We start from the raw sequence: 26,946 nt of genomic DNA on the forward strand, positions 1-26,946 counted from the left end.
AAACTGACATTAAACCCAGTTTACATTTAGATCTGGCAAAAGACCTAAAATTTTTTAATAGGCAAAGCAGCTATATGAAAAGCACTTTTTTTTTCAAGATATGGCAATGAAAAAATTGAACACACCATTAATTATTTCACAAAAACTATTACAAATGGCCATTTAAATAAAAGACAAAAATAATGCTATTTTTTTGGTTCCTGTTTCACTAACTGAACAACAAGTAGAGAAGGTGTAACAACATCTAAAAGCCTTTTGGGGATGATTCCACTTATTACTGATTTTTCTTCTGAAAATTTCGAGACTTTTTCAAAATAGATTTAAATTGATTTTTTTTTTAATTATCTCATTAAAATTGATGCAATTTAAATCAATCAACCCCCAGTGTGAAATCGACATTACACTTTGCTAACGGTTTCACTGGTTTATAATCTATTTAATATGTTGCTGATTTTTGTAAATCTTGAATTTCTGTATATGGTGCTCCTTATTTATGTGTATAAATGTCATATCAAATAACTGTAACATATCATAACAGTTGAACTTTTGTGTAATACTTGTAAAACAATGTTAAAATGAATACATATTCTGTCCTGTGATGACTCAGAGTTAACCTAATTTTGTGATTTCAATAAAATCCTTACCTCTCATTGATGACAAGACTTATTTCTTGAATGCAGTGGAACATAGAAATAACAGACCACCAGAATTGCACATATAGGAAGGAATCCATAAATGAGCCAAATGCTGGCAATAAAACAGCAACTTTTTACACTTGCTTTTGCTCTCACTTTTTTGGAAAAAGACTTTAGAAATCTTCTATAAAGTTTATGAAAATTTTTAGTCTTCAAAATAAATTATAATTTTGCAGCGTTGAAAACTTGAGTAGAAGAGTATTAGCCAGGAAGCAAATATTAATATTAATTGAAAAATGATTTCCAGCACATTAAAAGTTAATTCTGTATTTATTCCCTAAATGGTTTATACAGTAGTTTAATAGATAACATTAAGGTGCACTAAAGTTTCATATAAGTGTCAATTCCTTCAATCTACTGAAATTACCATTAATTTTCAGGTGAGGCAATTAAGAGTCTTATAAGATAAGAATTTTAAATGACATTGGTGAGGAGGGAAGATGGTTATTCAGAGAATGTTCAAATGCAAAGTAAATGAAAGGAAATAGAAAAAAAAATTGCAAACCTTGATCATAATCTGCCTCCACATTGTTGGTATAGTGGAGTCTCGAAAATCAGTCTGAAAAGTCCGAATTTCCGCTTAATTCAAAAATAACAAAAAGTTCCAATCTTTTTCCCCGCTTGTAAGAATGATTTTTCTTTCTTTTTTAACTTTTTTTCATGAGACAAAATTACATTTTAGAACTACGTAACGATTCACTTTCTAGATGTCTTGAAAGAGATAGAAGTAAAAGTTTTTTTTTTTTTTTTTACTATGAGATTCTCTATACATTACTAGAGTAAAAGAAAAGTATCTGATCTGTATAACACATCAGATCCTGCCTATCAAATGACAAACATTTTTAATAGTTTAAACATGATTTCTGTTATCAACAAATCAAAGGCTTTTACAAAAATTTAAAACTTTATTAACTCCTTGTAAAGTAATTAATAGTGATTGCTACGGCTGGGTCGACAAGACTAAGTCATGTGGGCGTGAAATTTTCACTTGACTCGAGACAAAATAGTTCTTGACGAAACTAATGGAAATGAACTCGGGGGTAGACAAATCGGATTTTTTAGTTGCTCACACATTCTTACATATTAAATACGTAGACATCTCAAAACATTTTTGAAAATAGATTCATGGGTTATTAAAATGGAAATTTAGGAGAAAATTTTTCATTGCTACAATACTTCATATACTTCGTACAGGGAAGTAAAAGATACATGCGTCTTTTTGTCATCCAAATATGTGGTTAAAATTGTAATTGCTAAGAATTTTCCAAATAATCTGAGTTTTCAATAATCCGAGCTGGTATTAGCCCCAATTACCTTGGATTTTCGAGACTCGATTGAATTTGACAGAAGAGTGAATAACACCAATTTTCAAGAAATGGGGTGGGCAGTAAACGTAATTGGCAAATCAATACTTCTACATTTGGCTCATTGGAGGGGAGTTTAGTACGAGTTTTCAGTAAATTACACACACATTTCTACCTTTTATAAACAAACAATGTTTCATGAAAAAACACTTACTTTGCCCCAACACTTGATTACAGCAACGCTCTCTTCCTTGCTTACAATAGATATTGAAATGAACATGTCCAAGGATACATGTCAACAATCCTCAGGAGGGAGAACAACAGCAGAATCGAAAATTTACAAAAGGATTTTAAGGGATTCTTATGCTTGTTTCAAATTAGAATTTTTCGGTACCCCCTGCAGCAAATTCAGAATGTCTTTGTTCTTATTCTAATGAAGAGTTTTATGGACTGTTGATGTTACTTACAAACAATTTTAACTTTCACAAATGAGGATTTCAAGAGAGATTATGTATATTTATATGCTTATTCGAATAAGAATTTTAAAGAACTGTTGGGGCTTATATTAATACTAGTTTTTAGGAACAGTTGGTGTTATTAACAAACAATTTAACTCTCACTAATGAGGATTTCAAAAGAGATTAGATCTAATTTCAGTAAGAATTTTAAAGAACTGTTGGACTTATTTTATTATAGTAGTTTTAAAAAACTGCTGTCTTTTTCTAAAAAGTTTTAAATTATTTTATTTTCTTATTTAGTAAAGAGACAATGGTGAGCACAAAACACCTGCATTTACTACTGTTCTTCACTAGAGAATGAAGGTACACAGGACAGAGTTTAAGCCTTGTTTGATGCTTCAAAATGCTGCTTTGTCTTGGTGGAAGTGGGGGGGGGGGGACAGCTTTTGATAAAATATACCAAATGAACATTTGTATTATAATTATTTTGTTCTCCAATCAATACAACTACTAAAACAGCAACTAACTTCAAAACCATATAAAACCAAATGCATGAACATGCCTGTCATTAAAAGGGGTAAATAGAGGAATGGTGCACGAAAATATTTAAGCAAATATCAGAATTACATTTTTAAAGGTGACAATAATTCAGTAATACCACTAAACAATTGACACATATTTTTTTTAATTTCTGGAAAATTAATCATTTGTCAAAAATTTAAACGGGTTGAAACATAATTCATATGTTTAAAAAATTCTGTAATTTAGAAGCACTAAAATTCTGTCACAGCAACCTGATTTTATAGTTTCGTACCCAGCCTGCTTTAGGGTTCATATTGGAGGAAAAAAGGTGAGATTTCGCACCTGACCAAAATTTTAAGTGTTTTTGAATTGGTAATGGGAGAGTAGATTTTTTTTCTGCAGTTTAGTTGATTGCTTGAACATTTTAGACAAATATTTATTTGAGCAAAATCTTTGCATATCATGCAATACAAAATTTATTCTGAACATAACATCAAAAAAGAATACTTTGTTTGTCAGAACAAAAGCGCATCTTATTATTTTAGCAGTATTTATTACCTTTTTTGAAGAAACATTAACATTAAAACCTCTTTGAATGTCTGTTACATAGGCAAGATTCTTTTCAAAATCAATTAGGAACTAAATGATAAAACAGATTTTTTTAAGAAATGTGTAAATACCTCAACAAAAAAAGTCCGAAAATGACGACCTCTCCAACTAAAGCATTTTGGAGTGGTTTAGGCACAAAATGGGTTTCACAAAAAATTTGTTTGGTGCGACTAGAAGCAGAAGATAAACTCTAAGTTCCACAGACATTTAAGTGTGTACTTTCTTTTTAATTCTTTGCAGCTAAATTCCTAGAGTCTTTTGATCATGCATTATAATAAAATGGCAGATGAAAATTATAGCTAGTCATTCTAGTTTTACAGGTTGCTTTCTAAAAATAAATATGAAAAATTGATATATCTGAGACAAGAAATTTCGCTTTCTTTTTAATGTATGCCAGCTAATTGGTAAACAGCAATTGTAGCAGTTAGTTGCTCCAACTAACAAAATAATTTTTACTGAGTGAGATTTAAAAAAAAGTTGTGAATCCCACATCATAGGGGGTCTTAGACTGCAAATGATTTTTCAGACAAATAAATAACACATTTGTTCAATCATATGTTTGGGGTCAAACTTCAATTTGGCTGACACATTTTTAGGAATGAATTAAATACACAATAGCACATACTGGAAAACACAAATCGCTTCCCAATGCAAGTTGAACAGAGTTTTATCTTGAGTATTTAACATACATGAACTCAACTTTTTTTTTTCTCCCGAGACAAGAATTTTAATATCCAATAATTAAATTTTCAATAAACTAAATAACAAGTCATTATATTTGACAGCCATAAAATACTAAATATAAAATAAATCACCTGTACACATCAACAAATCTCTGCAATGCAAATTCATAAAATTTAAGATGAACAGCAACTAGTTCTAAGAGTTACCTACGAAACATGAGCATAGAGTGCTTTGTGCTTATCATGAAACCCTCACAAAACTCATTTAGCATTTAATACAATTTTCAATTTAGATGTGAACTCAGGATCTAAAAGAATGTTTTGCAAATTCCATCTCTGCCAATTTTTTCCCAAGGAATTTACAATCAGGACAAATTTTCCATTCTGTTGCTCTGGTTTCATAATAATACCTTTTATCCCAGATTCCTCAGTTAAGTATGTTTTGATTTCGTCCATGTATTCTTCAATCAGTTTCTTCAAAACATCATTCACGGGTATTTTGATTGGAGTGCCTTCATCTTCAAAAATGCTCTCACTTGCTTTCATGCTTATCGCACTTTTTGTGTAATTGCTTGTTTCGATTTTCAAGCCAAGGTAAAAGATATTACGACTCACTACCAGGTATGAAAGAGTCTGTAATGACAGTTCTTGGAGATTTTTATACAAAAACCCTTTGCAATCACTTGAGCAGCTGCCTAAAGAAGATTCTTTTTTCTGAACAAAAAATTTCAAAAATGCTATAACAAGCTGTGAAGGAGAGCAATTCACATTGCATGTACAAGGAGCTGTTGAAAATGCACTGCAACAATATCTTTTGGTATTTATAAGAAAATGATCTATTATCCTGTTTGTACAGATCTCACAAGTATTATTTTCTTTTATCTGAAAAAAACCAGAGTTTTGCATCCAAGTATTAATAACTTTGATAAATGTAGTCACACAAAAACATGTTGATTTAATTGACAAAAGTTTGAAACCATCTTCAATTGGATTCGATGAAAACAATTTTAAATCCGCATCTATGTCATCATAAAAGTTCTGAGAAGTACCAAGCTCAACTGTTGAACTCTTGTTTTCACACTGCTGCTTGATTTCAACTAAAATATCACTTACAATCCAAGGAAAACTTAAAATTCTTTCAACATTTTGGCCATAGACTACCATATACCACGCTGAGGCAAGTTGATACCTCACAATTCTTTTGTCATGATCATTAAGATGTTTCTTTGTAGATTCTTCTTCTACTTCATTAAGAAATTTCAATCGAAAATTAGACATGATGCTAATTATATATCTCTTTATGACTTGAACTGCATTAGAGGTTTCATGCTTCCATTTCTTCCAAGCATTTAGCTCAATAAAACCAGAGAATGCTTCTGCCTCACTAACCAAACCATACCTGTCCAAAACTTCTGAAACCAATTTTGAATAATTAAGTTTATTTTCTTCTGCTGATGTCTGAAATCTTTGCCATCCAGTATATTCTAAATCAGGATCAAAACTTGATGACCTGGCAACTAAATTAACTTTGCTGGAACAGGCTTCTAAAACTCTTGATACACGGTACAAAGAGCCTAACACCTTTTTCGAGTGATAAGTGTGGCCATGGAGACCCTTCTGCATAAAATCTGGATATTGATCAGGTCTATCACTTTTTTGTAAGACTTCTTGGGTCCCGTGTTTTGCAAAATCTAATACATAAGGATATCGTTGAGCAATACTCATGCATTTCTTTGAAAAAATTCCGTTTTCTAGTCTATCAGCCCACACAAGATGTGCATGAGCAAAAGTTCCAATTGTGTCATTCTGTATGTACTGACAGAAAAATTTCAGCATGTCAGAAAGCTGAAAAATATTTGAATAGTTAATGGACAATTTCACGGGTAACTGATTGACATTTTTGAATAAAAACAATATGTATTTTGTAGCAATATGTTTTTTAAAATTGGCATATTTCAAAAAAAAAATCAAAAAAATTATTTTAAACTTTTTTTTTTTTCAAAAGACTGTGCAAAGAAAACTAAAGGACGTATTTCAAAATGTTGAATATTTCAAAAATAAAGAAAATATATCCTTTTGAATAAAACAAACTGCAACAAAACATATTCTACCGTTCCTGAGATAATGAACTTTAAAGATTTTGATGAAAATCCCAAGTAAGAAATCATGACAGGACCGCTATCTTTGGCAACCTGCATCTCGGCCCAGTTTTTTTTTTGGCAAAACAAAAAATAAACGTATTTTTTAATTTTTTATGAATTTTAACATATGTTAAATTCAAAAAAATCTGAGACCATCATGTTTACAGCCCTTGCTCAGGGTTCATACTCGATTTGGGTGAAAAAATTCCATGACTTTTCCAAGACTTTTTCATGATTGCATACAAATTTTCATGGCCTTTTTACATGGAAAGAATAGTACACTACTTAACATCAAATTTGCCTATTTTTAGCAATGAGCATTAGCTAAACTTCTATTTGAATGCCACTACCTCATTGAAGTACTTACTCATTATGGAAAAAAATATCAGTGTACACCTAAAAACCTGAACTATTATTATGTCTTTATCATATAAATTTAAGTAAAGTAAAAACACAGTGAAAGCAATACAACGATGATTAAATGTCTAAAAAAATTTTTGTAAAAGGGTTGAATGATAATGAATGGGAAAAAGGTTAAATCAGTCATTATTAAGTTTCAATAAATTTGCTTCAAGAGTTGCATCTTAGTATCAACAGTGCATTTAACCATCCACATAATTTGACAGTATTTTGGTTCTTTTTTTTTAAGCAAACCTACATTCTTCAGTAAACTTATGTTTCTAAACCAGACAGTTATTTTTTAAAAAACATTCAGTAGCGAATAAATTGTGTGATTCAAATGTACTTGTTTACTTATTTGCACATTTTCAAATGCATATAAATTAATAACTTCAGAAATTCCAGAACATAGTGTTGGATCCCTGACATTGAATGTAGTAGTGGGTCACATGGATTAGTCTTGCAGGCTCTATGTTGGGCACTACTGTTTTACAGTATTAGAATTCCCCTATTTTTGTATTATATCACCTGACTAAAGATCTTCATTTTCTAAAACTTTCAACAAATTGAGATAAACTGATAAATTTAGTAATTAAGTTTTTACAAGTGATGGAAACAAACTCGGACGCAATTGAGTTGCGTTTTTTGAGTGAGCGTGGCAAAATTAAGAAGGTGCAACTTCTCTACTCTAGAATATAAAATGTAAGAAGTGTTTAAAATAATGGTAAAGACAAAATAAGTAAAAAATGTTATATATATATAATTATATGTGCAAAACTGTTAAATCACTCAAGATTTCTGATTTTAGCTGCTGTTACTTTCTCTTAGTCCAGGTCATTTTTCCATGACTTTAAATAAATTTCCATGACTTAGAATGAAAATTTTAATTTTCCATGACTTTTCCAGGTCTGAAATTTGCTTATTTTTTTTCCATGACTTTCCAGGATTTCCATGACTGGTACAAACCCTGCATGTTGTAGTGACATGGATTCTACCTTTTGCATTTTTTTAAATAAATATTTTATTTTATAAACAAATAATGAATCTGCAACTTATTTTTTTTAACTCGTAGTTTCCTAAAAAAAACATATGATTTACAATAATTTAGTAAATACTAAAACTATGTTTATAATAAATAAAATAAACAAATAATCAGAAAAAAAAATAAAATATTAAATTTAAGTTTTTAATAATTATCTTACCAGACATTGCCAGATATACTACTGCCAAAGTTTTAGGATAGGCCAAAACTATTGAAAAAGTTCAAAATTCCCGATTAAAAATTCGGTGACTTCTGTATTTTATCGATGTCCTAAACGTTGTTAATTAATCCTTTAGATCAATTTTTTTTTCTAAATTTTTCATTAACTTAAGACACTGCTGAAAATTAATGATAATCTTTATGAGTCTCTTCAATCAACTTGATGCAAATGACTTAAAACTTTTGTGTTGAATGAGGGCAGCAAAATTAGAAATATACAAGTCCCCAACTACACAATTAGATAAATAAAGAGGTTTATAATAATGCTAAACACAAAATTATAAATGTCCAAATGGTAAAATAACATCACGAAGAAAAATGAACACATGTTATAAAAGCGGATGCAGTCGAATTTCGAAATGTGTGAAGAATCTGGACTGACGGGTTAAAGCGTAAAAGACGGCCCCAAGATGCGTAAATATTGCACCTAATATAGCATTTGGTAAATATTAAATATGCATGTCCTTTGACCCAAAATCCACGACTTTTTTGTCAGTTTTTATGACTTTTGAGCAATTTCTGCTGAAAATAATGACTATTTTCGATCAAAATTTCAATCCATGACCATTTTCGATCATAGTCAAAATCCATGACTCTCCCTACTTTCCATATGCGCAGACATCCTGTACATTAATGCTTCAGAAACATTCATTGAGAACTTTTTTATACTACACTTGTAGCACATGTTTGCTTCAACTGCATTTAAAACTACTTAATGCATACATAATCAGTTTTGATTGTTTTTTTTAATTGGTTTACTAGAAGTTTCCACCCAAGCAGATTAAGAGTTCTTTAGTTTTAATGCTTTATTTTTTAAAATATACAATAAAAGTATGGAACCTATGTTTTTTGAAAAAGTATATTACACATGTATCTGAAACCTAAGTGAACTCCGTTTGAGCAAATATTTAATTAAATATGGATTTTAGACATAATACTCACCTCAATATTTTCTTTGTATAAGTTGTTATCTGTGTACACAGGATACTGCATAGGTTCGTAGTTTTTTCTTTTGAATATCAAAGACTCATACCACAGAACAACAAATTCATCACCATCAAGATCTGAACCTGTTGAAAAGCATATTATAATATTAACCAGAAAATAGAAGTAATATTTATTGCAGAATATGACACTTTCAAGTTGTCTATGATGCTGTAAAACATGAATAAATAGCACACAGAAAAAATGGCTTGCTTTTGTGCAGAAAAAAAAAACATTGTAAAATTCAGCATTTGTAAAACACAAACTACCAAATATTTTGCATATTTTTGCTTTAAGGATGCTTATTTATCAAAACAATAAGTTGATTTTTTTTTTTTTTGAAGGGGGGAGGGGGAGCAAACCACACTTTTTGTGGGAGGTAATTCAACTTTTAATCATTTGCAAAGTGTTGATGGGAAAAAGAAATTAAATGTATTTTCTCAATAAGACAAAAAAAAAAACATATATTGGCATGCTGTATTTTTAATTAATATCGCATCATATAATATATTTGAAAAGTAAAAATCTTTGATTTACATCAAACTTAACTCAGAGTTTTAGTGTAACTAATCCTTCTCAAACATTTTATTATTTTGAAAAAGGAAATGAAATCTTAGGTAAGAATAGGGAGAAGGGATTCTGAAAAATCCTATGTACCCTTACATGAGGGTAGGGGATGTCACAAAATGCCAAAACCATCCTTACGTAAATATTGAATGGCCCCAAACCTTGGCAACCATTCTACTCGCTCCTCAGCTTGAAAACTTATAATCACAAGCATAGACAGGAGCAAGTACAGACTACCATTTTAGGGGGAGGTCATGCTGAAATATATAAGGTTTTGGATACGAAAATTTTTTGAAAATGCTTGGGTGTCAATAAAAGCATGACATTGGAATGGACTAAGGCATCGAATAGGGCGTACACATAGCTAACTAATTGCATAAGCAATGAAAGGAAGTAGTATTTTAAATATTTACTTTTAAAAACAATTAATGAATTGAAAAGATTACTTTAGTCATTTTCATTTTATTCATGAACTATTTGATTCCATGTGGATGGATAAAACTGCTGATGGTTTGGGGATATCATGACCATCATGACCCGCTCCTTGTATCTGCCCCTGGACATAGTTCATTAGTTTAGCAATAGAAAAAATATCAGAAAACAAGACACATATAAATATGACTCACAAAATATGTTGTTATACATTTTTTTTTGAGAGTATACCATTACAATTTTACAATAGTATTGAGAAAAAGAAGATGAAAAATTAATTTCATTTTTTACCAGCCATTTCATCAGGGTGCGGTCTCTTCCCTTGAGCTGGAAAAACAATACAATCTCTCAAATGGTGCAAGGCAGGAACATCAACAGCAGTTAGTTTCCGAACATCACCTGGATGCAGACATGGATTCTTGGTGACTATAACTGAACCTGAAATTGATTATTACAAGGAACTATGAACAGTTGATCAAAGACAGCATGATCCAAATATATATATATATATATATATATATATATATATATATATATATATATATATATATATATATATATATATATATATATATATAAAGACTAAATTTATAATGCCTTGTTCCTTAGATCAATTTTACAAAAGTTTATTTTTTAACAAAAAGTGAAAATATATGACTGAAACTACAATCAATATTAAATAAAATCATTAAATAACAATTACTTTCATGCAAACCTGTCATTTAATATTTTTTCAGAAGGGGAGGGATTAAAGGGTAATGCTCAATGTATGTTAAAAAATAACAAAAAACTGTGCCCATATATATGTAAATACACTTATTTATCAGAAACAGAGGGGCAAGTGCCCCTCCTGACTACCCTAAATGACGGGCATGCTTTTATTTAATCTATTTCAAAGTCCAGAGAGCATTAACATTTTAATATTAAGAAAAAATACAACAATAATGAACTTAAGTGAGGAAAATAGTTCAGGTTTATTTTCATTCTCAATTTTCAATATAAAAAACCCAAAGATTTGTCCCCCCCCCCCTTTTTTTACCAAGTACATCTAGTTACCTTATGTAGACCTTCAGCTTGTAATTTTGAGAAGAAAATTATGAAACACAGAAAAAAATATATAGCAATAGATTTATTATTATTACATTTTAAGACAAAGGGGGGTTGTCAATTTAGAAAGAAAAAAAAATTCTACACTTAATTGAATAATATTTTTTGGAACCGATGATATTCGATTAAGCGAGGTCAACAATACTTCATTTAAAACCTAAGAAGAATGTAGCAATTTATAAAAAAATTCAAGTTCTATACCATGAGGGTATGTTGACAAATAATCTGTTTTTATCAGGAATCACACTGAATAATTGTAGCCAAATGATAAAACTTTACATACAATTCATTACAATTTGTCGTCTAATATTATAGCTCCTTTGTATGCTGTCAAATTTTCTGGAAGTTTGGTAAGAGGTAAGAGAAAACTCTGTGTTATGAGCCAAAAACCTTCCAATAGAATTCATATTTTTGAAAAAAAAAAAAAAATGCTTATATTTTTGGAATATAAGTGATACTTTAGCCAAAACAAAAACAAAAAAAAAGTACATAATAAGTTATTCTGAAAATGTATAACATACTCCCAGCTGTTTAAGATGAAGCATGATAAAAAGTCTCTTTTGGTTTCCTCAATTTGTTATTGGGCCCCTAAATCAATGGGGGATTTAATTTTAATTGGAAAATATTAGCTTGACCATACTTTTTATATGACAAAAGTTACAGAACACTTGGCCTCATATTTCTCCAGAAATTCGTAAAAATGAATTTTTGAAATTGTCTCAATATGTTTGGTTATGTAGTGTAGCATGTCAAATTCCCCAAAATTGAAGGACAGGGGGGGGGAGGTAAATTATAGTTTAAGCATCTCAAGGAATTCATTAATTTCACCCAGGGAGAAGAATAACACTTTCTCGTGAACTTGGCAAAACTATGAGTAATTACTCATGATTTCTGAAAGATTTGCAGCTGTTTGCTTTGATCATTGGCTATTGCTGCACTGTTCCATCACTCTTTTACTGACAGTTTGTGAACTTCAGAGACTTTCTAAGGAGTCATGTTTTTATTAAGTGTTTGGAGCACGTTCCTTGTTCCCTACTTTCAATTATGCACTGCATGTAACTCATTTTCTTAAAGCCTAACAAAAAACTACATTTCTACTGAAAACCATTGACAAGAAGAAAGTAGCAAAGTTGCAGTATTTCTCCATTGATTATAAATTCTTTTGATCAGAAAGATAGAAATAGTGAGGTCATACTTCTAAAACATTGTGGTTTGCTTAAAACTAAAAAATTATAAATTACAAAAAACATAAGGAAATCTGAATTTTGTGGAGACAAAATCACCCCTACAGAAAACTGCTGTTGACTTTTGCATAAAATAATCAGTATTGTAGTGTTTCGTTACCCTTACATTTCGAGTGGGGGTAACCAGCATAAAGTTTTATATTTCGTAAAAAGTTAAAAGTTAAATAATAACCATTACAAACATCATTAAGCCAAAAGATTTATTATATGAATAACACTCTAAGATGTAAACTAATCAATTTCAATAGCACTGAACATATTTTACACTGCAGAAAAGTAAAAAAAAATAGTTCAAAAAGTATTATTTTACTGGTTTTCAGAATGCCGCAGAGATGAGAAGTGGAGCATATGGATCTAGAAAATAAAAACCATTACATACCTCTCAAAATTTGCATATCACGATTTGGGAAAGCGATACTTTTGCTGTACTGAACGAATACTTCACCATACTTCAATGTTTTAGTTTCATCTAAGATCCCAAGCATATTTCTTCCATGACTTTCAGGAATGGCTATTCTCATGTGTGTCTGAAGTTTAGCTATATTGAAAAAGATCAAATTTGTTTAAACAAAAAGTATAGATTAAGAAATTTAATACAAAATACAACCTTCTTCACAAAACTTTATACCACCACCAAGTATTACTGATAATCACATAACTAAGTTTAAATAAAATTAAATACAATTTAAACCAGGAAAAAACATAATTCAGCCTTTTCTTGTGTTTACAAATAAATGAAGCAATGAGAAGCAAAGGGATGCAAGTGATAAAATTTAAATTTTAGAGATAAGCAGTACAAATAATAGGGGGAACCTACCCTCTAATTTGGGGCAAGAGATAGTACTTACTAGTAGCCCTAGTAGGTGGTGCAATACAGCATTATTTAGAAAAAAGTTTCAAGAAAGCCTATTAAGGATCTAAACTTTAAACATGTTTTGCTCAAAGCTTTGAAAAGTCTTACATCTCTTTGCTTCTCACTGCCTCATATGTCAAAATACAAGTAGTACGTAGGCAGCAGAAGTTATGTAATATGTATGTAATTAAAACCCCAAATTTCTCAGTCATTTTTCAAGCAAGTATTTTATATTTGAAATAATTACAATAAGAGAAAAATACTAAAATCCATCATGAATAACATCATTTTATTACTTTTAGAAAACAAACACTTTCCCAATTCATACACTACGTATCAAATTTTCCCCCTAAAAGTTTTTTTTTTTTTTAAATATATTGTAAAAAAAAAAGTCAGATAAAGAATTGAATAAATATAGAAAAATAAAAAATTTGAAAGAGGTTTTAAGGTGGGGAAATGTAAATCTCCCAATTGGGTGGTTACCACCAAACTAGTTTTCCTTGAAAGATCTAGAGACTTTTTTAATTTTAGTAATTTTTCATTGAATTTTGAATAGATTAAAAGAATTTACCACTAGTGGCCAAGAGATAATTTAAGGCCCACATAAATTTTAAGGTAAAACATTCAAACTAATAGTATTAAACTAAATTCAAACAAAATGATTTGTACCACATTTTCTGAGACATAATTTCACAGGTTGCATACATAGCATCTTATTTTTAAGCACTTCTTCTCATAGAAAATTTAGATTTTACCATTAATCTAATATTGGTTTATCTTGCAGACTTTTTTTGAGCAATCACGATTGCTTATTGTTCTCACTTGACTGTTTTGAATCCCTATCATTTTATTTTCCCACCACCTCCCTCTGCCAGCATCACCGTCACGTCGACCAGCCTCACGATGCTGCTCCTCTTGCGAAAACCGTCTCCAGGTTGCGTCCATATCCTACACACACACGCATACAAACACACGCCTACACACACATACACATACTCATGCCTGGACATAGACACAAACACTTATGCCTACATACACACACGCGCACACACACACAGCACTGCATACACAACACGCACACACATGCATATACACACACACACACACATGCGCCAACACGAACACACACACATACGCCTGCACAAACACACACGTGCATTCAAACACACACGCTCGTGATTGCAAAAAACATAATTTAAATTCAAGATGCCAAAAATTCAAATTAATATATATATATATATATATATATATATATATATATATATATATATATATATATTTTTTTTTTTTTTTTTTTTTTTTTTCATTTTTAATCTGGGTTACAAACTGCTGAAAAAAATTCTGCTATCAGGATATCTGTATGAATGTTAATGTGTGGAAGTATCTTGCATAACTTAGAAAACAAAAGCCATAAGATGCTGAAATATCATATCAGATCTGTAGAATTTAGTTTTAAACCTCTAATTGTAACTGTAATCGAGTGTTTCACATGGGCTCTTTATTTGTTTCTTGTGGTATATCAATGCTCATTGCAATACAAACTGAAGGAACATCACAATTTGGTGAGCCAATTTATAATAGTTTGTCATTCATTAGCTAGGGCATCAGTCTTGCCCCTAGACCAGGGGCTCTGAAACTGGGTGACGCAGGAAGATGGGATGAGTGCAGCAAAGTGCCCATGGTATCAATATAAACATATATAATAGAGATAAAACTACCATGCCATGAGAACATTCTAATTCATCAAAGGGCAAATTCAAAGCAATTCGAAAAAGTTTGGGAACACTTTTGGGGCCTTAAGTCTTCCGGTGTATAGGATCAAGAAACCTAAAATTATGAATATTTTGTGAAATTCTTTTTATCTATTCTCATGCTGAGGCATGGAAGAGTAAACCTTTTCTCATTGCATTGTGCAATACAGTGAAACCTGTGTATAACGATACTGTCTATAACGATAACCTGTCCATAACATTTTTTTTTTGGCCCCAGCAAAATGTCAGCATGAATAATCAAACTGTCTATAACGATAACCTGTCTATTACAACATTTTTTTTTAGGTCCCAACAGTATCGTTGTAGACAGGTTTTACTGTATTGCATAGTTACCTTATGGCTTCAATGCAATAACTCATACTTCTCTAAGGCCTTTAGTTAACCCGCTCAGGACAAACGACGCAAATCTGAGTCAGCTGCAGCTGCTCCTTCCATCCTAACGCTGATATTCTATGAGACGGCGAATGCTACTAGTTAGTTTTGGAGGGTTAGTTTCAGAACGAAATATTTACTAACTGATGGCGTTACTTATCCATGTTCCCCTCAAATGATTGGCCTCGAAAATTAGTATTTCTCTCTCTGACGTCAGAATGGAGCCCCTTAAGTGATTTATTGGATTTTGTGAAAGAAAATATAAACATGTGCTAGCAAGTGAAAAGGGAAACTCATACTCATCTTGAAGCAGTTGTTTGTAGTTTCCATTCCATTTAAAAAAGGGATTTCATGGGAGATATTCTAGCAAGAGGTTTTACTTTTAGATTCATTTGTGTAGCCATGGTGAACACATTATCTTTCTGGGGAGGAAATATCTTAATTTATGACCGATCCATCCATGGATCATTCGGAGGACACTGAAACAACTATAAATTATTTTTATTTGGAGTTCTTCATACAGTAGTTACTTTTTAAAATTATATGCTGAAAAAGGAGGCAAAGAACTTAGAGGGACATGTTTCATTTGCTAAAAGCACACTAAAAGACATAACACTACCTATGAGTGCAAAATGCAAAATGTGTATTGCTCCTTGATTTTGAAATTTTTCATGTGTCTTTAAAACATTGTTGCAATCCTCTTCAGTATTTCATGATATTAAGCACACATATTTTTCATGTTTTGTACAAAACATGCTGTTTAATTTTGGTACTTTTAGTTATATTAAAAAACAATATATTTTGTATTTTTATTGTTAAATATCAGTTATTTTCATCTTTTTTTTTTTTTTTTTTTTGTGGTTGTTGTGATTGAAATTACGATACTTTTATCGTATATTAAAATATGTTTTCATTTCTACGTAAAGTGTACATTTTATCCATTATTATGTAATACATACTTTCTAAAATTGCGTATTATGCTTAGCGGGAGAAATTGCCCCAATCTGTACGCACAGTTCCTGTGTAACAGCTGCCATTCTGAGGGAGTGCTATCTTCTGCGGGCTACTATCCCGAACGGGTTAAAGATAAGAAGTTAGGGAGAGAAGTCTTATTTCCTAGACTATAAGGATGATTTGTACTCCAAATGACTTTTATTATACTCCCAAACTTAACTTTTAATTTGCTATACAAATTAAAATATTTATTTTCTCCAAAATTATTTGAAACATTTCCATACATCTTGCAAGACACAGTTGAACAATAAATTTACAACATAAAAAAAAATATTTTCATTATATACGTCAAATTTCATATACATACCAGCAAAAGATTTGAAAAATGCAAGTAAAAGTGATCTGAAGAACGGCTCCCGAGTGAGAAATATACCAGCTTTAGAAAGAGATGAAAATGGAAAATGTACTGGCATGTTGTCAATTAAAATGGAAGCTGCACGTCCTTCGTCAACAAGAGAGTCTAAGAGGTCCATCATCATGTTTATTTGTAAATCCAAAAATGATTTTTTGGGCACACCCATTTGCTCCAGTATTGTAATCAAATGTTTATTAAGAAATAATTTTCCTGCAAAAAAAAGAATTACATGATAGGGCTAATCATCAAAAAAAAGAATGCTTAAAAGTTTTTTTTTTTTTTTTTTTTCAAAAAATGTGAAAAGTTGTTTAAAAAAAAATCCATATTTTAGTGGCCTAACATTTTACAATTTGCATGTACACTTACAACTTTTACACTCAGGGTTGGCTTTTTGCCGGCAGAAACTGGTTTTTGCCCTGCCAGTGGCAGAAACTGGTTATAACCGGTAAAAACCGACAGAAACTGGTAGAAACTGGCAAAAACTAGACAATGTTTTTAATAGCTCTAGTAATTACTTAATGACAGGCAATTAAGTAAAATAAAATATATAACTCCATTTCATCATTTCAAAAACTTAATATAATAGTTATTTAATAATTAGTGTAAAAATATGTTAAATAACAAGACTGACATTTCCAAAGCAAAGTAAAATGTATCATAGTTGAAATTGCTATGTGTTAGAAATTTTGGCCTTGTAATGTTGTAAGTAACAAATTTTTCAGTTTGTTTATAATTATTTTGTTTGCATTCAATATAAAGTTTAATATATCAAAAATTTAAACAAATACAGATTTTTTTTATTTCATTAAACTCTAAAATTCAGGAACTTGTCATTTTACACTTAATATAACTGAATAAAGCTATTCTCAAAAAGCTCCTGCTGCTGCAACTTACTGTGCTGATTTAGCAAACAATGCAATAATAGAGCTTGAAACAAAATATGACTGCAAAGTATTATCTTTAGTAACTGATAATGAACACAAGATGGAGTTAATGAGGAAAATTATTGAAGAAGAAATGCCATCTGTTACAACTTATGGGTGTTCAGCTCATTACTTAAATCTTCTTGGATTGGATCACACCAGATTCTCTCATTAAACATGTGGTTTCAGTGCAGAAATATTTCAGAAACCATCACAGGCAAGGAGCTTGACTAAAGGAGTACCCAAAAGCTGTGAAACCACATATACCTTGTAATACACGGTGGAATAGCCAGGTGGACTGCTTTTAGTCGTTTATGAAGAATCGCCCATATTATTTACAAATACTAGAAGAACATGAAGATGATATTCATGACAAAGGTATTGTTCAGATTATAAATAATCAGATGATTCACAAAGAAGTTAAACACTTGCTGCTGCAGATAAAACCTGTTGCTATTGCTCTGGATTCAGTTCGAAAAGAGAACTGCTCAATTGCAGAGGCTTGCGATGTTTGGATTCATTTAACAAAAGACGCTCTTATGTGTGCTTTTGAGAAGGAAGTGACGCACAGATTTATTCAAGCAGTTACTGATAACCATTTACTCGCCTATATGCTCCATCCAAAGTATTTGGGAGTAAATTTATCATGTAATCAAGAAGAAAGTGCCCAAACTTTACTCGCAAATATTAACCCTGATTATGTACCTTATACCATAGCTTTACAAAACAAATTGGCCTCTTTTCCCGAAACCTATTTTTCCAATCAAGTTGTAACAACTACTCCAGCTACCCCATGGTGGTTCAATTTGAAAAAATATGATATAGATGAAAGTTTTGTGATGCTTGCTTGTTTTTTGATGATAATGCCAGCTAGTTCTGCTGGGATTGAAAGAATCTTCTTAAATTTCTGCTTTGTGCACAACAAATTGAGAAATTGTTTAGGTTTAGAAACAGCGTCAAAACTTGTATTTTGTTACAGGCTGCTGCAGTGTAAAAACAATGTAAAATTTGATTTTGAATAGTGATAGTATTGTAAATAAATTGTATTTGGGTTAATATTTAATTATTTTTCTTATACATTTTCTATTGTATGTCAGAAATTGCATTTATGTCATTTTTTGAGTTTCTGCCATAAATGTGGCAGAAAGAGGTTTTTGCCATGCCGGTTTTAACCGGTTACTACCAGCGGTTTTTACCGCCTCGGCAGAAACCTGCCAACCCTGTTTACACTACATAAATATTGTTAAAAATAGATGGTTGAGACAACATTAAATTTCCTTTCCCTGTTTTATAGCAATTCATAAGATGTAGTAACTGGTCTCTATGCAACACTTTTCAACAAACTATGCCATTTATATATTACTACAGCCTTATTGTTTTCATAGAAAAGAATAATCCCAGGATAAAATGGTTGTCAATAATGAGAACAATGGCTAAAAACTTAATTGGCTAACTGAAATTTTCAGTTGTGAAGTCTACCGTTGGCCGTTTCAAGTCTACTGTTCTGTTCACCTTACAATCAAATCACAGTGACAAACATACAAGACTAACATTGTGGCATGAAACTTGACAGTCAAATGATAGAACAAATTTCAATTGATTTAACCCGCCCACGAGAACAGAAATTTCCAAAAAATGCATTTTTTAGCACAGGGCTTCCCAGTTCACAATGCCATTCTGGTGGCCACGTACTTTTACCTGTGGAATCCCTTCCCCCAAACAAGAGGAAACAAGGTTGAGTATAAAGGAGATAATCTCTTTTGTAGCATGACAAGTGAAGTTTCAGTTCCGCCCACATTCCTTTCCCTTCTACGCTTCATTGGAGCCACGTGTAGTTGTGGAGGTATCTATAGCTGTATTTTCTTGCAATGAAGAAAAGGTCTTTTGGAATTCTTAAATTTTCTCCAAAATAAATGAACCCCATTTCTGATCTAAAATAAGATCAGAAAAGATAGTCAATTTTGAAAAGTATTAACAATAATAGTAATAATAATTTTTTTGTTGAACCAAATTTTTGTAAATTACAGTATGTTTTTCCGTTCAGAAAATATTAATTTTCACCACCTATACGAATAAAGCTTCTCTGGATCAAATATTTCCCCATAGATGCAATGTTAGGGATCCCCACTTAATTGAATAATTTCTCCGGATAATCAAATATATAGGTCAATTTTCGCATTTTTTTTCTGTAAAAAATTTTGAATCATTAAAACAAAATTAAGCAAGAACAATTATTAACTTTAAAATATAAAGTAATATATTTTTTGCCAACAACGAGCGAGAAAAACATGGTCAACCTTTTCACACTCCATAAAAATATTTCCACTATTCCGTCTAATTTGTTTTGTTTTCGTAATTACAAAAAGAGAGAGAGAAACTGCAGATAGCGCTGACGATATTAAATTAACGCAAAGGACATTAACATGCTAATATAAAAAATGACATATCTCGTAAATGAAGGAAAGAAATCCGATTCATTCACTGTACTTCTTTTCTTATAAACTATTCGATGTCTTTATAAAAACTCAAAAGAATAGATTAGATGCGTGTACTTATATACGCGCATTCAAAGTGATGCTTCTTGAAGTCATATTTTTTGAGGAATAAGATACGTTAAATAATAGAAATGCACTTTCAAATTTAAAGAATTTTAAAGTTTTTGTGAGCGTGAGTCAGGTATTTAAAATTTGAAGGAAAATTTGCTTCGCTGTATCGTTTCGTAAAAAAGAATGTTCGCAATAATTACAATATAAATGATAAATACTGAAGATAAAGTCGTGAGTTTTCACTCTTTCAATAACAATTGTGTTTTTTTTTTTGGTTTTTTTTTCAAGTGAAGTGCGAAAATAAATAAATGAATAAAATATATATTAATAACAATTATTTTAGAAAAAAAAGCAATAAAAATCATGTTTCGGAATAGTTTGAACATTTTCAGCGGGGGTTTGAGCCCTAAAAATCCACCCCTTACATACAGACCTGATATACTTAATTATTGTAATATTTACTTGTATTCAATTACAAATGCTTTCAGTGAAGAGATCAGAACTTTTTGTTTCGTCTTAGTCGATAATTTCACTTTTATGCACTCATTGTGAGCGAAACTTTAATGTAACTAAAAAGCAAACCAAATTTAACTAACAAAATATTTGTTCCTTAACAAAATAGTCGGTTTGTGATCCTCTTTTTTTAAAAATTTCATTTGTTTATATTTCAAAAAAATATTATCAATTTCTCAGCGCAAAAATGCTCCTATGATTAGTTGTTTCTTTGGGTCATGGAATGTTTTGAGATTTTTTTAAAAAAATAATTTTCCACTATATATGGTTTCAAAAAAAAAAAAAGTTTTCAATTGTTCACATGTGCCTCAATGAGGGGAGGGAAGGCACAAATGAACAGTCCTGAGACACATATGAGCACGATTAAGCAATTCAGGAAAGGCATCATATTTTTAAAAAACTCTTTATGTATGAATATGCTAATTACATTGAAGGTTTTGTAACCTATACTGCATCAGTTTAAAGCGTAAGTAACTGTGCCAGTAAAAAAATAATGTTTTCTATTTCATTTTTCATATTTTCATTGTTAACTATAAAATTCAAAGGAAAGAAAATGTCAGCTTTAATGAATAATATTTCACGGTAATCAACAAGACTTATTTTTCATCAAAAACGTCATTCCGACAGACATGGAATTGTCCTGTTTTTTATATACTAGGGGCTCCTCCCCCTGCTCACTTTACCAGCCAACCCTCACCTGCAGGGTAGGGTGGTTCAAAAATACATGTAAAGAAAAAAAATTTCTCTTGGACAAGAGGACACCCCTCAATATTTTTATACTTGTGGATAGTAATATAATGGAAGAATTTTAGCTTCCTATGTAAACTGAAAGAGGGTGCTCAACCCCATCCCCCAAACTTCATAAGTATCAGGAGGGGGGTTAACAAAATACATTGAACTGAAAAAATGATGCTGCACATTATCATATACACTAATAATATGCATATACATTGCAATAAAATAATTATTTACATAAAAACAGCTGCGAAAATTAAATGTTTCTAAATTTGTGGCATTTTTTATGCTACGACTAATGTGAATGAAGGGGTCATTGAGCACCGTCTTAAAATTCAAGTAAGAAGCAAAAACATTTACAGCAAAATACTATTAGTAAGTCTAAAAAAGTAGGTGGTTTCCTGAACTCTAGCTGAAAAAGTTTTTTTGAACCACACTACTGCAGGAGCTTCATACCGCCTGCAGTGCGTAAAAATTTATGATTTTAGTAGTGTCAGGACATTCCCAGATATTATCAGGATAGAATGTCCTTTTAAGGTGTATAAAAGGATGAGACAATGCTGAATGGTTTCTCTTTGGTAATCTGTGCCCAACGCTACCAAACATTCCTGTCCAGAGGACATAGGGTTACAGACAAGTAGACAGACGTTTACAGAAATTAATAGTACAGATGGACTTTGTCATAGATTATGCTGAGAGTTTATTTAGGAGAGAACCTATTTAGGAAGAAAAAATAAAGCTTTATTTGAAGTGCCCACATTTCACGCATGACTATGAAATTTACGAATTGTTGTGGTTTTCACCCTTAACTGATCTAGAATCTTCTTAACTCTCAAGGATTAAAATGCTAAGCATGTAAGGTACAATAGAAAGGAAACATTGAAAATCCTAAACTAAGCATAGTACTCCCTTCCACAGGGAAACCAATCAATTGCACAAAACTTTTTCTGTTACCACTTCAATTACTTTCTCAACTTGTTTCTCTTAATCCTTTCTGATAAATCAAATAGGGATGTAAAAGCATCTCAACGAAGGCTTGTTTTGTCACTCTCGACACCCCCTCAAGGAAAATATGAGAAGAACCCTTCAAAACACTTGACGCTTTAGACTGGAATAACATTTGTTACTCAAGTTTGCGAGTCCACTCATCAACAATAAAATACAATGCAAAAACCAACATTAGTCCTAAATAGTGCAACACAACTTTTGCCATTCAGGTATTTCGCTCTTTCTCTCACGATGATTGATTGACCCGGGTGGATTAAGTATTGAATTATAATAGGTACGGATAAGATAAGAATGACAATGGATGTAATCTTCGTTTCTAAAGAAACAGTTGTGTGCCAGGCAGGGCCCAACTATGACTTTCGAAAGCACTGAACACGAGCTGTATTTAGAGCCCCCCCCCCTTCACATCTTATGCAATATAGTGGAATATTAAAATATTTTGGATTTGATATGAATCTTGTTTTAGTGCGATATCAAATTATACTTATTATTTTTCAACTTTAGGTATAGGTTTGATGCTTTCCCAACTTTGTGGTCCTCAGTTCGTGCCCCATGTGCCTATGCCTTAATCTAGCCCTGTAAGGATATTTTTCAAGACATCTTTCCTCTGACTAGGTAGAAAGAGGTTCCTATGCTGCATTGCGGCACTATTTGATTTCATTACTCGGTCGCTGAAATTTTATATAGTTTTATTCATAATAGTTTTATAACTTTACTAGCAAAAATACCCGGCGTTGCCTGGGTCAGTAATAATTATTAGAAAAAATCGTTACTTGCTTTTGTTTTCTGTTTTAAGTGAAAGAATTTAAAACACATCTTTTTGACGTGATTAAAAATCGAGTTTCTTCCTTACCCATAAAACTAAAATAGCAATAAGTATAAAGAACAAAGTAGTATTGATTTAGAAACGAAAGCATTATATTTAAGCATATACAAATTTAAAAAACATGAAATTAATCTTCTCATGTTTAAAAAGATTAATCTGTTGATACTTTTTTTTTAACATGGAGTCTAAAACCTTCTCTGTATGGCTAATGAAGTACGAAGTGATTAAAAAAAAGTAGCTGCGCTCGTAATCCCCTTATACTTGCTTTAGTTATTTCGGGAAATTTCAATCATTGTGGCTCTTGGTGCGATTTTACCGAATTTGCAAAAGTCGTTTCGGGGTACCGTCGATGATGCTCCCCCATTCTTTCCTTACTTTGTAAAAGGATATGATATTAATTTTTGTTACAGAGATATCGTCGCCAGATGCTGAGATATTTTTGGTCACCATAAAATGGCGCTAAACAGTTTCATCCGAAATGTTACCAAAATAAGTAATAAAATTTGGTGATTGTTTGAAATTGTGCAAAAAGGAAAATTAATGGAAGTTTTTGTGCTAATTTAGTTGCTGGATTATTTAACACAGTAAAAAAAGTCTTTTGAAAATTCTTTGATTGGCGATATTTTGTTTACATGGTGAAAGCTGAGAAACATTATGACGTAGTCTTCGGCTTCAAAAACAGCAACGTTGAAAAAACTGCCAAATGCATCAGCTACGGAAATCTTTCTGCAAAAATTTTGGCGATCTGCTGGTTGTTTGGATAATGAGTAAGTGTTCAATCAGCATAAATAATAATAAAAACCATTAATTACATTAAAGTTCCGTTTAAATGGAAAATCATCAGCCAAATCATGTATTATTTGCCAATCTTGTGCAAATTCCTTACTTCAAGATTTGACTTGAGAAAAGCCTTGAACAATCATGAAAAGCAAAGAAAGTCAACAATACAACAAATGTCGCTATCGACAGGGAGTTGAGATGATACACTAAATACTGTATTGAGTTGAGGAAAGCCTTCGAACATGGATCTAAAAAGCTCATAACTCGTTTTTTATTCTACTTAGAAATTTCGAACAGGTGCCATCTTCAGCAGAAAAATCAGAGCTTTCGATGGACATATAATGTAAATATGTGCAAGTATTTTTTCATCACAATATTAGAGAATTTATACAAAAATTGTGTTTTATTGCCCCCCTAAGGGGGTTTTGCCTCCCATAACGGGACGAAAACTACCCTATGTGTTATTCTGATGCATAAGCTATATTATTGTAAAGTTTCATCAAAATCCGTTCAGTAGTTTTTGCGTGAAAGAGTAACAAACATCCATACATCCATACATCCATACAGACAAACTTTCGCATATATAATATTAGTAAGATATATGGTTCGGAAAAAGATATACAAAAATAGGGGTGGCTCTAGGTAATATCCGACGGTTGGGGAAGCTCCCCCTACAGGGGAGCAGAGGTATAATTTTGAAATTTGCGCCCCCCCCCCCTTCCACTCCACACATTTTTTTTCTTAAGCATAAACAGCAGTCATTCCTACCTGAAACAAAACCAACATAGACTTAGCATATGCAGCCTATTTTCCTGTAAAAGTAAAAGACAAAAATTGAAACTACATAAAATGATGAAAAAGCACCCACAACAGATTTGTTTTCTCTAAGGTTGTCAGAGATACACAAGACGAAAATATTAAATAAGTCAAATGTAAAATTTGAAAAATAAACTTTTGTAATGAAGGTAGGAAATTCCAAGGTCATAAAACTGGGAGAAATATATTGTGGATGGGTGTATGAGTTTGTTAGACATTATCATGGCATTTTTCAAAAAAAAAAAAGTGAAGTGTTGCCAAAACAAAACAAAAAAATATTCAAGTTTTAGTTACATGCATTAAAAAAAAATTTCACATGTACTTTTTTAATATGGAAATTCAACTGTCATATTATTAGAGCATCACTTCCCCATTATATGAAAGGTACAGACTGCTTCTTTACTTCTATTAAATATTTTCTCGTAAAATGTAACGTGTTCAAATAAATATATTTATGAAAAAGGAATGTTTAACATTGATTCAAAAAAAAAAAAAAAAACATGTTTCACAACAGGATATATTTTTTAAAGCATTTCGTTAAGATAGTTCTTTATTTGGTTATAGTTTGATGACTCAGATTGATAAGAAATGTGGTAACCATAATAATTTCAATAACAATACCATTAATATTACAACGGTATACGCTGCAAATATAATCTTAAATTGGCCATAACCACCATATCTACATTACAGCATCAATTACCTTTATTTGTTATGGATGTACCTCGTATTACCTAATTTAGAAAATCTTAAATCATAATTTAATTGGTGCGAATTTTTACATGATGATAATTGCTATTAAATTTATTTCAAGAACTTTTTCCCATTAACATTAGTTACTTCTTTTATATAGCTTCTGATTTATTACGTCCGATAGTCATAGTTGACTGTATGGTATATATATATATACATATATATAAATATATTCTAATGATTTCGTATTACATATTCAAATATGACTTCGTCAAATCTCCTAACAAATTAATAAAATAATCTAAAATAAAATGTTAGTTAGGATGTCTCCACCGCGATTTCCATTACAACTAGAATAGTAAGGTTCAAATGAATGGTTTTACAAGTGTCCTTTCGGAGTTGACAGAGCGTGTAGAAGGGAAAGATAAAGCAACGCCTCTCTCCCCTGGAGATCAGAGGGGAAACGAAGAAGGAATTTCACGGCCTGGGCCTTTTGGAGGTAGCTTTTTCTCTGGCAGTTTTCTACGTGCAAGTCCGTCTTGCGGGCTTTTTAATGAAACGTGATATTACGTGTAAATACGTGAGTCGGTTAACTGGAGTGCAATTTTAAGCGATGTTGTAAGGTATTCAGAGACTTTCCTTGGAAATGTGGCAAAATTGAAACTCTGGAAATAAAAGTTGAGATGTTTCGCAATGTTTTTCCCGGGAAGAGGGGATTTGGAGGAGAGACTTTTATTTTCAGACGAACTTGAAAAAAAAAGAGAGAGAAATAGGACGGGGGCAAGGGGGAGGGGAGCAACTAGCTGTAACAATAGAAAATTTTAATTCAAGGATTTCTTTTTAAAAGAAATTACATTTACCCAAACATTTTTTTTTAAATTAAAATCTCTTCTGCCCTGTTGTGTTTCTCAGATATGTTTTTAGAAGTTTTTGAAGAGCAAAAGACTCTTTTTCTAAAAGCAGATGTTGCAGAAATGCATAAAAAGACATTGAAAAGCTCGGAAAGAAGAGTAAAACCCGCCAAATGTTCTTGTTGAAAAAAGATAAGACGGCCTTCAAAATTAGAGGTAAATTTGACCCTTATCAAGTTTAAAGGCACTTTTCATTTTCGTTTCGAATTTTAAAATTGAATAGTTATTTAGAAAATTCAAGTTACCTAGCAATAGTCTTTGTGTGCAAATGGAAACGGTAGTTTTTAATCCGAGTTGAAGGGTTCAAGCTTATTGTTCAAATTCAGAGCGTCAAATCGTAACGAACACGACTTTTTGCTATAGCCATTATAACTGAAGAAAAAAGGAATGGGAAAAACAGACACTTTTTTTTCCATGGAAGAG

General features: G+C 31.4%; 1 protein-coding gene across 1 annotated transcript in view; it reads right to left on the reverse strand.

Moving 5' to 3' along the window:
• Positions 1-1,732: 1,732 nt before the first annotated feature.
• Positions 1,733-26,946, reverse strand: part of LOC129220618 (uncharacterized) — a 37,735-nt gene continuing 12,521 nt past the window's right edge. The window contains exons 3-8 of the mRNA XM_054855047.1: positions 16,725-16,982; positions 12,786-12,944; positions 10,347-10,493; positions 9,015-9,142; positions 5,193-6,116; positions 1,733-4,985 (exon numbers count right to left, since the gene is read on the reverse strand). Of these exons, the coding sequence (XP_054711022.1) occupies positions 4,533-4,985; positions 5,193-6,116; positions 9,015-9,142; positions 10,347-10,493; positions 12,786-12,944; positions 16,725-16,982 (2,069 nt within the window). The 3' untranslated portion in view covers positions 1,733-4,532. The remainder of the gene's footprint in view (positions 4,986-5,192; positions 6,117-9,014; positions 9,143-10,346; positions 10,494-12,785; positions 12,945-16,724; positions 16,983-26,946) is intronic.

Source organism: Uloborus diversus, chromosome 4 (genome assembly GCF_026930045.1).
Source record: "Uloborus diversus isolate 005 chromosome 4, Udiv.v.3.1, whole genome shotgun sequence".
In the NCBI taxonomy this organism is placed as follows: Eukaryota; Metazoa; Arthropoda; class Arachnida; order Araneae; family Uloboridae; genus Uloborus; species Uloborus diversus.